This window comes from Stegodyphus dumicola, chromosome 2 (genome assembly GCF_044657685.1).
Source record: "Stegodyphus dumicola isolate Sdum_Otavi_A_Nest chromosome 2, ASM4465768v1".
Classification (NCBI taxonomy): Eukaryota; Metazoa; Arthropoda; class Arachnida; order Araneae; family Eresidae; genus Stegodyphus; species Stegodyphus dumicola.
Genome location: NC_140769.1, coordinates 11158673 through 11174158, shown reverse-complemented (window position 1 = coordinate 11174158; position 15486 = coordinate 11158673). Strand labels below are relative to the sequence as shown.

The window sequence follows — 15486 nt, the reverse complement described above, 5'->3', positions numbered from 1 at the left end:
GATGAACAAAGAAAAGACTCGAAAATGATGGTTAAAAAAATGATGGCTAAAAAGATTGAAAAGGGAAACTGTGAAACAGTTAGCCACTGTAAATAAATGTTATTACTTAGGATTCAATTTTGATTCATGTTGAATAATTAAAGACTCAGTTATGAAAGAAAAACTTAACTGACTCCATTGTTTTAATAAAAATTGAACTTGCATGAATATTAGTCCTAGGTATATGTGCAACATAACTAATTATCATATATATATATATATATATATATATATATATACACAGTACAAAGTCCGTAATCCGGACATCCATTATCCGGAATGATTTATAATCCAGAGCTCGAAGCCACAAACTTTCTTTTTGTATGCTTTATGCATGCGCGTAATGCGTTTAATGTATAACGGACTGTATAAGCTAGGCTAAAATTATCTTTACTGATTCTAAGGCATTTCAGTTAATGTTGCAGATTGCGCTGTTCCTTAATCTTCTAATTGGATCCGGCTTATTATTTTTTGCAGACTGTTAGAGCAATTTTATAAAAATTAAGCTTGAACTTTCGATTATGTCAAAAAGAGTTTCCAATTCTGGAGCTGCCAAAGGATCTACAAAGTTAAAGCATGTTTCGATGTCCATCAAACTAAAAGTGTAATTGCTGCAAAATAAAGGCATATCCATCTCAAAATTATGCGAGGAATATGACATTGGAAAGTCAGTTGTATATGACATAAGCAAAAAGAAAAAGAAACTTTTTGAATTTTGAATGAAATGTTTAATAAAGTAAACAAATAAATGTTGAGCTTTTTTTTTTCTAAATTTTGATACCCTGATCATAATTGCTATTTATTTCATAAATTACAATTTCATATTTTTAATTGTATAATTTCTGCATGCCATCTTACCAGATTTAAATTGATGATCTATAATCCGGAAAACCCCCTAATCCGGAGTCCCAACGAGTCTGGATTATGGACTTTGTACTGTATTATAAAGCTGATATGCAATTCCTTTGAAATTACATTTTTGAAATCTTTCTGAATTTTTGATGCAGTAAAATTTTATATATTATGTTTTAATTTGAAATAAGATTTAATTTCATATTTTAGATAGGACTGCAAGATCTGGCTGCTATTCATTTGTTGTCTCAAGCTTCTATCGATGACTTGAATTCAAGGATAGAGGATGATGAAATTTCAGTTCGTAATTTCAGACCAAGTATTTTAGTTGAAGAATGTGGAGCTTATGATGAAGTAAGTTTAATGTTGTATTAGAAAGTTAGTATGCCTTAGCTAAAAAAAGTGCTGATTAAAATTTTAGAGTAATTAATCTAAATGCATCCATTTTTTTAAGAATGCAGAGTATATTGAGACGTTTTCATGATTTCCAACCTGTAATGGAATAGACTGATAGATTGTTTAAAAAGATTCATAAAATTTTGCTAGTTTAGACAGTTTTCTAAAACCTTTATATGAATTACATGTACTTAATTTTTTCACATGTGTATGGAAGCATAATTCGGTATTTTCCCAATAGGTGATCTGCCTCACTTAACTGAGTAGTTACTTTACAGATCAATTGGTAGCACCACTAAAATTGTTGTTTTTACGTAATTTTATTCCCCATTTTATTCAAATATACATGATTAGATTTATTATTATTTAATATTAATAATTTTTTACGTTTTGCAAAATATTTATTTCTTTTGCTGTGTTTTATTCTTCATATAAGGAAACTTTCAGTGCGCGAATTAAAAGGTGATATATATCTATATTTTTTAATAAGATTAGCTGGTTTAACTATTTCAATGAATTACTCGATATTAATATAACTAAAAGTGAGCCCCTAATGGATGTAGATAATATCAAGAATTTTGTGCATACAGTGAATGAAACAGATAAGAAGTTAGAGAAAATACACCCGATTTTGTACTGCTATATTTAGTTGTTTTGAAACCTATTTACAAACAATTTGTTGTAAGCGAAGTATTAAAAAAGAGAGCCAAGGAATTTAAGGGACACAAACACTGTTGCTGCTTAAGATAACAGTTATTTCATTTGCTTCTCGTTTCAGCTCTTTTTAATGTAAATGTGAAATTTATTTGAGAGTACATTGATAACAAATATTTGAAGGCATCATTTTAAAAACCTTTTACATATTCAACAGAAATATCGTGAAAGAAACGATAAGCATAAACATTACTTTTACAAACAAAATAATCTCAAAGAAAAGTGGCCTTATTTAGTATAAAACTGATTAGCTAACTAAGGAAAATTGGTAGATCACCAGCTGGGACAATATCCATAATTTTCTAATGTGAAAATGATTAAAAAGAAATGGAAAAAAATGTAAAATTCAGTTGTAATTTTTTCTATTTTTAAAATTTTGCTTCAAATAAAAATTATTCTTTATGCAGTATATCAGTCTCAAATTCAAATGGTTATAGGCTGCATGCACGATCTAAAAGGAGCCGATGGACTGCATGCGCAATCTGAAAACCTTTGGGGGGGGGAACAGTTTTCAACTTACTATTTAATTTTATTTATTAAATATTTATCAAAACATACATTTTATTCCCCATTTTATTCAAATATACATGATCAGATTTATTATTTAATATTAATAATTTTTTACGTTTTACAAAATATTTATTTCTTTTGCTGTGTTTTATTCTTCATATAAGGAAACTTTCAGTGTGTGAATTAAAAGGTGATATATATCTATATTTTTTAAATAAGATTAGCTGGTTTAACTATTTCAATGAACTACTCGATATTAATATAACTAAAAGTGAGCCCCTAATGGATATAGATTCGATAACACAAAGGGAAAAAATTCAACTTTATTGCATTTATTTTCTATCCAAAATAAATTTCTGTTGGTTACATTTCATGGAGAACAAAAGACAAAAACGTAATGAATAATGTCAACCTATTCTCTTTCCTTTATGTATTAAATTTAATATCAACACATGCAGAAAAAATACATATGATTATATATAAATAATTATACATTTCCTCTATTTTTTACTTCAGCTTGACACTCGATGATGTTTCAAGTCTGATAACGTGAGAAAAATTATTGGAAACTATCTTCATCACAGATTGTAAATCAAGCCCTTTTAAATTTGGTAATTTTCATCTGTGAAAAAAGAACTGTTCACATGTAAATGTGCTTCCAAACAAAGCCATTTATTTTTCTTACTGCAAATTTCACAACTGAGGATATTTATCTTTATTGACAAGTACAAATGGAAGTTAATCAAATCTGGATCTTCAAATCTTTGAATAAGATTTATATTACACTTAGTTCCATTTTCAGATTTTCTAGTATGTTATTATTTTCTGCTTTTAGTGGTAGTGAAAATAATTTAAAATTGGATTCCAAATCATTATTCTTGCCATAATGATGCCATTTACTTGCATATTCTAGAGCTTTTTTAGTTTTGAATAATAGGATAGGATAGGATTTAAAGCTTAGAAGATGTGTGGAATATTTTAATTGCAGTTGTGTTTCTCATATTTCCAATTTAGTTGTAATAGCTTTAGTAGAAGCATATATGTCAGTGATAATGAGTTTAGCCTTTCCTTGCAACTCTTTATTAAGAATATTTAAATGGCCGGTTAAATAACAAGAAATGCTAAATCTGTTATCCATGTACCATTATGTAGCTCGCCAGTGGTTGTATTATTTATTGAAAATTTGATTTCATTTAATTAATCAAAATATTGTTTTAATACAATTCTCTATTTAACCACTTCACCTTATAATAAATCGTTTCTGCATGCTCACTTTCAATTTCTTCAAGCCATGCATCAAACTCTTGATGATTCAGAGCACATCCAGGGATGAAGTTTACAGTTTTAATTACCATTTCCATAATATCATCCATTCGCTAACTTCTGGCACAGAGCGTTTGTTGATGAATAATGCAGTGTATAGAGCAAAACATATTTTGAAAATTTTCCTCACTATATTTCTTAATTTTGCCGCTACTCCATTGTTTTACCAATCATAGCAGCTGCACTTGCACATCCAAAAATTTTATCCCAATTTAATGTATATTTATTTGTTACTGTTTTTATTTCAGAAAAATTATTCTGTGCAACAGTTTCTCCTTTCATATGAATTATTTTTAATATTTCCTCAACTTGAAATTCACCAAAAACATCTTGCATGAAAATAGCAAGCTGTGTTATATTTGTGGTGTCAGTACTTTTATCAACTGCTTTTGAGAATGTTGCAGAGTCTATAATTTTTTCATTGAATCAACATCATAAATAACTACAGTACAAAGTCTGTAGTCTGGATGTCCATTATCCGCAATGATCTATAATCCAGACCTCAAAGCCAAAAACCTTACGCATGAATGCACATACATTATGCATGCACATAATGTATGCTTTATGCATGTGCACATTGAAAGAAATGCTTAATGAAATAAACAAATAAATATTAAGTTTTTTTTGTAAAATTTGATACTCTTTAGATCATAATTGCTCTTTATTTCATAAATTACGGTTTGATATTTTTAATTGTATAATTTCTGCATGTCATCTTACCAGATTTAAATTGATGTTCTATAATCCAGCAAAACCCCTAATCTGGAATCGCTGAAGTCCCGATGAGTTCGAATTATGGACTTTGTACTGTAGCAGTTTTGTTAATAAGTTTGTGTTCTACTGAGATGGCTGATAAACTAATATTTTTAAATAATTGTTGTTTTTCAGGACAAAGACATTCAACAGATTTAATCTAATAATTTTTAACAAATTCACCATTACCAAATGGTTTTTATCATGTTGCAATGTACAGGATGTACAGGAAAGCAAAATCTGCATGATCTGTTGCTTCATTGGATTTACTTGCTTCTGTAAAAACACTTTGTTGCTGTTAGCCAAGTTTAAGAAAGTGTAACTTTTCTCCCCTCAGTTTGCCTTTCAAGATTTCAAATTTCTCTCTATGATTCATTTCATAATGGCAACAAGTGTTGTATTCTTTTGGAACTAACATTTCCTTATTACAAATAAAACATACAATTTTATTGCACACAACATCATAAAAGTACGTAATCATAAGTACCCTTTTTTATCTTGAAAAACATGTCTCTTTTTTGTTACTTTTTTTTCACCTTTTGTTAAATACATGGCTTGCAGTTTAATCTCTTAGTTAAGATCAGGATTATAATTTTGTTTACAACTTTTCAACAAGATGAATTTTTATATGAAAGCAACACTAGAGCATTTTGCATGATTTCAGGATTGGTATTGATGTAACATTAATGGCAAGCACAAAGAACAGGTTTTTCAAGCTGTACATTAGTTAGTCTACACCAGTTTAGCTATAAGAATTGCTAGTGACTGGCTCCAGGAAAGTAAAAGTACATGAGAAGGAGGGACTGGACTTGCCAGAATGTAAAAATTCTACCAGCTGTTGGCTGGAGAATAAATTTATTGATTATATCAATATCCCACTTAGCTTAATTATGCGGCCTGGCATGAAAGCATGCAAAGTGTATGATTTTTCATTTAAAATTAATAAATCATTCATCCTAAATCTGTAATTTTTTTCCCTTTTCATACAATAGCAATCCATATGTTTATAATTCCTGAGATGGGATGCTTAATATCCTTTCTCCTCCTTACTTTTGGGAATCTGTGAAAGTGCTGTTATGGGATTACATACGTAGTTATGGCTGTGTGCCAGCTCTAGCTTCGAACTCAGCTGGCATATAATGCCTGCTGAAATGTTTGCAAGTGCTTTTCTATTTTCATTTCTTAATAAACACTGCAATCCACTGCCCAATTAATTTATGCTATATCGAAATTCATAAGCTCTGTATTAAAACAAATACATAACTGAAATGTATTAGCAGGCTGCATAAAATTGCTTCCGGGGTCAACAGTTTAAGACCACTGCAGTAGTTCATCATTTAGGCAGCTTGATGTTGAACTATCGATTATAGAGCAGTACCTGTTGCAGCAACTTAAAAAAAAGTATAAGGAAGAGTCAGACAGTAAACTTTATAGAATTTATATTCTGACAGAATATGCAAAGATAGTCTTGAAAATGGATAGCTGTGTAACTAAGCCATACCGGAAAGATCCAGACACTTTCATAAAGTTTAATTTTAAATATGAAAACAGCAGACTTCATTAAAATGGCAGCTCCATGCAGCAAGAGGATTAGTAGCAAATAAAACCTCTAATAGATATCTTTTTGCATTATGGTCACTTTTCAGAAACTTAATAATTTCATGTTAAAAAACTGACTTTCCTAAATGTGACTTTAGTTGTTGTAGTGCCACTATGAAGATTTTGCAGTGGCAAATACCGATCAACCTGCATTAGAAGTATTTACAATTTTATGATGGATCATAATTATGAATGCACTCAACTGGAAACCCATCATCACTTTTTAACATAATTCCTACAGAAATTAATGCAAGTGTAGAAAGTTAAACTCACTTTTCTTTAAACAAAACAGTAGAAGTATTAGATTTTAATGTAAGCAAATATGCTGCTAAAAATAAATAAATAAATAAAATAAAGTAAAATTTCAGGCATACTAACATCTCAGAGATGTTTGTATATTGTAATCTTTGCCTTTACATCAGCCAGTCATTTTTTATAGCCTGTTATGTTTACAGTTCCCATTAATGTAACACATATTTGACCCCATATTGCATCTGCAATAGCTGGTAATATCTACTGTTGTCTCGCATCACTGTCAGTGTGTTGGTTAAAAGTGCACTTCTGTTCTGTGGTATATGCTTCCAAGAAAACTGCTAGCTTATTCGTTGTTTGGTGATGTTATATTTTTCATGAAGCTGATGATCCTTCCTAGCAAACAATAAGTTTCCAGAGTTGCTATATAACCTGCCATCAAATCCTTTATATTTTTCATATTACAATAAAACCTGAATGAGATAGTCATCCACAATTCCAAATGATTTTGTTCAAAGACATGATCACCTTAAGGATGGACCATGTAGTAACCAGGAAAAATTTCATTAATAGTGCATTGTATTAATAATATATTTATTGCATTCAACTGTTATGAACCTCTGCAACATTATTATATAATTAATAAAATGTGTTTCTAATTAATTACATGTTCTATATTGCCTTATATGGAATCCTACCTTTCAGTCTTCACTATATAAATTGTGTTTCAGATATATATATATGTATGTTACCGTGAAAGACCAAAATTGAAAAATGTCGACTTTCACCGGAGAATGTTAACATTCACCAAATACGTCGGTGAAAGATCGAATATTGCATTACATTCAGACCCTCACCGTTGTATGTTAACAATCACAGATATGCTCTGGTGTAGGTCAAAAAGAGAGGAGTATATGTACATGCTGTCATTGCAAAAGGAAGTGTTCCACAAATAAAATCAATTTTAAAAGCAAGGGCCTCTTGTACAATTAAAGTGTCCTAATAGTTTAAGTTGTTGCAATAAATAAGATTTGAATCACATAATTTAATAAGTTTTTAATTTCTATTATTTTCCTTTCTCATTTTGAATGTACTGTGTGTTTTAAGTTCTTATGTTCTTAAGTTCTTATTTTAAATTTCAAGTGCGTTTTTACGAGAATGAATTACAGAGAAGAAAATATAATATTCTTATATGTTCAACATTCACCATTGGCACATGGTGAATGTCGACATTTACCGGTGTAAGTCAGAAATAAGAGTATTTGGAAAATATTTCGGACATGCACCAAGCGACTATGTGAATGTTTACATTCACTGTTGAAAGTCGACATTCTCCAGATTTCGGTGTTTCATCGTAACATATATATATATTGTTTTATACATTATATCATGCATTCGCAGGTATATTTCTTTTTAGTCAATGTTATGCATTAATACTCGTATTATAATTACATTTTTAACCTGACTTTTAAAAATTAATTTGTATTCTAAAATATTTTTAAAGGATTCATGGAATTATATTAAGTTTAAGAGTGGAGCTGAATTAGAGCAGTTTATTCTCACTGGCAGGTAATTAACTTTATATTTTCAAATCTATGTTGTGCATAATTTTGATAAGTGATTCACGCATTGAAAAAGTTTGTAAAATGTTTTTAGTGTGAATTAGATGTACAGTAATCATAATCAGAAAATTAAGAAATAGTTGATTATACATAGTATTCTAGAATAATGTCACCAAATGCTGCCCAGTACCTTCTCTGGCCAAAGACAAGCAAAAAATGCACTATGAGTATAGAGTGAGGTATGCATAGTCTGTAAATTATGAAAGACTGAACATCAATGACGAGATAATATGACAATTAGCTTAATATACCACGTGTTTCAAAATAAATTTGCCAAACATTGCCTGTGCATGCTGTGGCCAAATATAAGCAAAAAATGTCCATGAGCATAGGATGGGAAATGCATAGATTATGATTGATATGTTGAACATCAGTGATAGATGGATGCAAAGGCTAGGTGCATGCTGTGGTTTCATTGGACCAGGTATGTTATCAGAATCCATGGTATGTTCCATATTCGTTGTCAGAATCCATGAAAAAAGTATCTGGATGTTTGAGAGATATAACCTATAACTCTTAAATTATCTCACTATCATATGTTTACAGGATAATTTTGCTTACTTTTCATCATAGAATGTGCACATGGCATTTGGCTGTTTGATTCTGAGGGACGCCTTATATATTAATAAGAATTTCATTACTTGATATAAATAAATTGCAACAATTATAGTACATATGTATACAGGGCTGAAACTAGGCATTTTACCCGTCATTGCAGTCCCTTATGTTTTTTAAATTCTGATGCCCAGTGCCTCACTAAATCCTAAAAAAAGTTGCATGCTCTGAATTTTGATTTTGCCCCCTCCTGCAGCTACAGTATTAGTTTAGCTTGTATTAGTTTTATCATGTCTGATAACTTTGTTCATTTAATACTGCTTTCTTTATCTTGACAATATCCATGAAAATATTTCTTTTAATTATTAGATTATAATCTTTTAAATAAATAGTCTGCAATTGACCATGCATTGTATTATTTTTTTTTTAACATTTATAATTCTAAAAGATTTCATAACTAAAATTTCTAATTGAAGTATAAATTGAAGTTACTTATAAAAGCTTATGTGTTTATGAGATTTTATAATTAATTTTGATCATATAGTACTGCATTTTCATAAAATATTATATATATATATATATATATTTCAGATGCCTCTTGACTACAGTCAAACCTGACCTAGGAGAATTGAGCCAAAAAGAGCCTTTAGTGACTCTGAGGAAGTAAGTTAATTAAAAGCTCTTGATTAAATATTAAAAAAATGTAAAAGAAATTCATTTATATACTTTAATAGCCCCTAGGTATATTTAAAAGTAATGTTTTAACATATTATATATCTCCTAGGTATAGAATTCCTAAAGATCCTGAAATGTTGAAGAAAACAGGTGCAGTGCCAGTTCTAGGTGTAGGTTGTGCAGTTATCAAATCTGGTGATGTTAATGTGGGTGATGATATTTTTGCTGTGGTTGGTAAGAAACCACAAATGCAATGAAAGAAGCAAATTGGTTTTTCTTTGCTACCTGTGAAGAAAGGATATCTTGATTCCATCTAAATCTAATGCAGTGTCATAAAATTTTATCTACCTGATGTTTTCATTTAGATTGTTTTATGACATATCATTATGCTAGCTAAATAAAAATAGCTATAATTACATTCTGTATGTAATAAGTATACATGAATGAGAAATGTGACACAAAAAGTAATATATATATATATTTATGTATTACAATGTATGTTCTCAGTGTATATTTATATAATTTTATAATATAATAAAGAACTAATTATTAAACTTTATATAAAAATAATTTTTGTACATGAAAACTGAATATAAATAGAAAACATTACATGAATAAAAATGGGTGTGCATTTCCCAAGTAGCACAGCAACGTCTTAACGCAGATGTCGTTGCAATATGTCGTCTTTAAGACGCCCAGATGTCCGCGAACTGTTTTTCAACCGTTGCAAAGATGTCTTTATTATGTCTTTGCAGATGAAGGTTTTGTCAAATAGACGTCATTATTGCGTCTTTCGCAGATGATATTTTGGTTGTGAAAGCATTGTATCACGATCACTTAAAGACGCCTAAATATTCGCCAAATTCCGCAACAGTTGTGAAAATGTCGTTATTATATCCTTGTGTTACATTTTGATTTATGCAGAAAAATAAGCTTAATAATTAATATATTTTTTTCTTTTTTGAAATTTTGTATTCCTTGTATTTATCTAAAGTTTAAATATTTTCACATTTCCTGAAAACCAGAAGATAATAAAATTTTTTCTCTTTAGAATAAGCATGCATAATTAATAATAGCCTTAATTATTTTCAGTACTTTAAACTACATTTTTTAAATAACTTAAATTCCAAATAACTATTATTTAAGATTTCATAATTTTTTTTCCCTTAATCCTTTAGTATGTAAGTGAGAATGATTATGAAAGGGGTTATTATAAATATATAACATTAATAGTAGGTTTTAAGTAAATAAAACTTAATCAGACATAAGATTATAACAGCATTATCATATTTATTTCTGTTAAATCTCAGAGACATTGAAAATTGCCCCTGTCATGATAAATTAGGAAGTGGTTCTTAGAAAGCATAATCAGTATTTTACCTGAATTCAAGTATAAATATATTCACGTTTTATAGTAAAAAATATAACCATTAACTTTTATATCTCCAAGATATCCAAATGAAACACTGTATAAAGTAGTTAATAAATATGATTAAAAGTATTTCATACAAAAAATAACCAAAAAAAAAAAAAAACTTCCCATATTCATATCTAAAATGAAATAATAACCTAACAAAGAACATACATGACAGCACTATTTAAGAAAAAAACATGAACTAGCAGTGTTTGAAAGTATAAATAAGCAGAAGGAAGGTAACAGAACTAAAATTTCCAATTAATAAAAAATTATTCGTGTTTTTTAAATAGTAAGCAATCAAAAATACAATAATTATGGATTGCAGAATTTACTAATAATGCTGATGTTTTTAACACCATTTCTTTCGATCATATGTTAATGTGGTACAACTCTAATATACGCCCTAATTTCACCAAATGATATGTGTTCTGCGCTGGTTTTGGCACGATTGCGTGTTCTATGGCAACCCTGTTGACGTTGAAAAATCTTTCGCTGGAGCTCGTTGATTCGCCTCTGTGTCTGAGAAGATGGGAGGGAAAGATAAAATGGTAGTTGTTGAATTGAAGTTCAGCAAAAGGAAATATCATTGTGGCTATCCTGTTGAGGGGTAGTGGGTATTTGGAAGTGTGGAAAGAGGGTCTGGGAGATTATTTTTAATGGCAGTGCATGATAGAAGTAGGGATTTGTGATTTTATTTATTTGTGAACCCATAGTATAAATTTTCTGGATAGTGTGTTTGGCTGTCATGTAAATATGATAGTGATTACGTGGCAGCATGTTAAAGGCGGTATGAAATTAATATTTCTGCTATTCGAAAATGCATTAATTCATGGTAAGTGCATTTTATTTTATCCTTGTTCTTATTTTGTAGAATGTTATGTTCATTGGTTTAGTATGAATTTCTGACGTTTATTGTTGTTTTTTTAAATTGTTTGAAATTTATTTTAGTTTATTTTGTTGTTTAGTGTCTAGACTGTGCAATTCGTAGATGTTTTTTAAAGTTGAAACAGAACGCTGTGTACATGGTATTATTTGAAATTTATTGTTGTTATGTTATTTTATTAAAGTGAGGAGTGCGTAGATCGTAGATTCCTTCCTTGCCTAAATTGTGCAATTCGTAGAATTTTTTTTAAGTTTAAACAGGATGCTGTGTACATGGTATTCTTTGAAATTTATTGTTGTTACGTTAATTTATTAAAGCGAGGTGTGCATAGTTTGTAGATTCGTTCGTTGCCTACATTGTGCCATTCGTAAATGTTTTTTTAAGTTAAAACATGTCGCTGTGTACATGGATTCTTGTCAAATATTTTTGGTTAGAAATTTTACGTTTTTGCTATCTAAATTTTTTGTTTTTGTTTCGGATTTTTAGCTAAATTGTATGTTGAAAACGTAGTTTTTGCATGTGCGGAAACCGCGTTTTTGGAGACATTTTAGGGTAAAAGTTCGAAATGTAGACAAAAAATTTAGATAGTAATATGGCAGCATAAAGTTTCTCGCCAAAAATATTTGGCGCGAAATTTGGCGACTTGAGGGCGCATATCAGAGTAGTTCCGTTAATGTATTTACTTACTTTTAGTTTCTACAATTTAGACTTGTGGTAGATTACAATGATTATTTCATGCACTTTATATAATCAATAACTTTTCCTTTTGTTACTGTACAGAAATAATTTAAATAATATAGTATACGATAGTAAGCTAAGTATGTTCAAGTAAGCTCTTCGTTAAATAGCACAGGATGAAACTTTTTGTTTCTATTTATTATGAATTTCTTCATTATCACAAGCACATAAAAAGTAAGTAAAGAAAATAGAATATACTTAAATTTAATAAAAAATAAAACCTAATTTCCAACATTCATTTATTGAGATAATCTAATAAACATACATAATGGCAATATTTAAAAAAATGCGAATTACGCATTGTTTGGAAGAATAGATACCAAACGAAAAGTAATAAAACTGTAATTTGCAATCAATAAAAAATATTTAGTGTTTTTTAATATTACACAATTAAATATCACATAATTATAAATTACAATATTTCATAGTAGTCCTAATATTTCCTTAACACTATTTTTTCGATCTTACATTTCATACATTTTAAAATCATTAACCTTTTCTGCTTACTATACAAAAGACAACATAATATACAATGTGCATTATTATTAGTTTTAATGTATTCCTTGTATTTTTCTAATATGTTATTAATTATATCTAATTCATCTTTAGCAGTCATATTAAGTACCAGTCCAATAATTTCTTTCTATTTTGAAACTCATGAACATACCATAACAGCTTGAATTGTTGTTGCTTCTTCATGAAAATGTATGTTGTTTTTGGTTTTATATGAATTAATTCTGAGCACCAACACAATAATCGATTAATATGAATGATATATGGTATAGCACTTACATTATAACAACCAAATCGCTAATCCTTGTATCCAAATATTGCACCGCTGAGGGTCACTGAAGATTGGAAAAAACCACCATATAATTTTAATCACTGGAAACACATAAAACACGAAAACAGAACACTATTTCACTGTATATGGACAATTTTAGCAAGTTGCATCCGATATTTTCTTTAAACGATGCATCCAGAATTAAAAATTTGGTGTGGTCTTGTAGAGCAGATATTCAGCATTACCGTGAAGATTTCTCCTCAATTCAAAACAAACTGCCATCACTATACTCTTGTGCATCATTCTCTTTCTGTATTGAAGCTCTCCAGTATTTAATTCCTATGGTGAATTGCAAAACCATGAAGAAAACGTTCCTGAAAATAAGATGAAGTCTGAAATTATTTCGCCATTAACTGATTTGTTCGAATTTGGCAGCTAGCCAAAGCGTGCAAGCCTCCACTTCAGATGTGCGGTAATAGTATAATCATTCAGTAAATTATATGCATGGAATGTCAATCTCTCGAATAACAGTTCAGTCTAAACTTTTCAGCGGTTTATAGGATGGCATCAAACTTTTAGATGGCTCTTCTGATAATTTAATAGAATCTTTTTTAAATGGCATACAAGAATTATTTCAACTGAATAGAATTATGAACAGTGTTACAAACACAAGATTATATTAACAAAAAAAAAATATTAATTGGGCACACTAAAACATTTGTAATGTCAATATCACCAAATCCTGAGTGTACCGTATACTAGGATTAAACCAAAATTATTTTTAAATGCATTGGAGATGGACAAAAACGTAACAAATGGTTCATCAGAACTTTTATAGGTAATGAATTTCATATTTTTGTACACACTTTCTCTAATTTTGATGTCAACATTTATTAGTAATTTGTAAAAGCCATTAATTTTGCCGTTTTTCATTAAAAGTGTTAATATTTCTTTCTCTTTTTCCATTAATTTTCCGTCAGATATTTTGGACAGCCATTAAATATGCATGGATATGCAATGTCTTTTAACATTGGACGTTTTCTCGGAATTCTTAAAATCGTCCCATTTATAATCATGAATAAATGTTCACACACAATCATATCTTCGCGAAAATTGTACTTTTTGCTCTGTACGCGGTAAAAATGTTTCATATTATGTCAGCATATTAATTCGTCCTTACTTCAAAAATAATAAATAGTCTTTCAGCAGTAAAATAATTGCTAACATGTGATTTGCATTGATTTCAAAAATATGATTTTTTAAAATATATAAAATGCATAACTTAATAACTTTATAAATTTGTTTCATTTTTAAATATTTTGCTATAATATTTATAAAAAATATAAGTATTATTTTAACAATAATTTAGCATATATTTTTAGTACTAATTAAATTTAATAATTCAAGTATTTATATTAAATTTATATTTCATTAGATGAATCTACCTTAGATTAATATATTTAGATGAAATAAAGTAATGAAACATTGCAAAATAAATCTTATGCGGACTTCAGATTCTTGAAAAGGCAGATTTAATCTCTTTTTCATTCTAAAAGTAATGCTGATGAACTATGAAAAAGATGCTAAAACGACCACGTCTAAAAGTGGTCATGACGTTTCGGCGACGTCGGCAAATTGCCAAGATGGAACGGCAAATATTTTGAATCTTCGCAACATTGTAAAGACGTTGTAAAAGTTACCACAACCATTTTCCAACCTCTCAGACCAGTTTGCCGTGCTACTTGGATTATTATTGTGGAATATTTTTGCTCTTGAAGCAAATTAAGATTTGTGTTCATTTTCTGTTATAGCTCATGTAATTTAATATAAATATTTTTTTACTGTATTTTGCTTGTTTTTTCTTGCATTTTATATGAATATATTTTCTTAAATTTAAAGCCTTTTTAACTCTTTGAAGTCTTCGTCAGCCCGTATGCATAAACATACTGAACCGCCCGAAAACGTTTTCGAGAGTAACAGCAATTTCCTTCCCTCCCCATCCATTAACGCACAAAAAAGAGTGAAGATTTCAAATAGCATCCTTTCTACTTCCTAACAAATAAAGATAAGAAACCACAAATAAATCTTTTTAGGACAAGCTGTCTGCAATAAACTAATACAATGAATTTTGGGGAAACTGCACCTGCTACTGCATACCTTAGGAAAGGGAAGAAAACAACGTCGGAATTTAAGCCGTTTCGGGCGGTTGTGGTCGTTGGAATGAAAGGCCGTCTGGGGCGTTGTGGTCTTCAAAGAGTTTAAATGAACAAAATTGTAATATCACCAGTTTCTGTTGTGAGTAAGAAGTGAATAAATATTTTCTGTATTAAGAATCTTTATTTTTTAAAGGAAAATAAAATAGTTTGAAAATTTA

General features: G+C 29.4%; 1 protein-coding gene across 2 annotated transcripts in view; it reads left to right on the top strand.

Annotated features, from left to right (window-relative positions):
- LOC118204763 (mitochondrial amidoxime-reducing component 1-like) overlaps nucleotides 1-15486 on the top strand; it is a 49033-nt gene extending 33547 nt beyond the window's left edge. For both annotated transcript variants that reach the window (XM_085810434.1, XM_085810433.1), the window contains 4 exons: nucleotides 1102-1245; nucleotides 7943-8007; nucleotides 9207-9278; nucleotides 9400-15486. In XM_085810434.1, the coding sequence (XP_085666560.1) occupies nucleotides 1102-1245; nucleotides 7943-8007; nucleotides 9207-9278; nucleotides 9400-9547 (429 nt within the window). In that variant the 3' untranslated portion in view covers nucleotides 9548-15486. The remainder of the gene's footprint in view (nucleotides 1-1101; nucleotides 1246-7942; nucleotides 8008-9206; nucleotides 9279-9399) is intronic.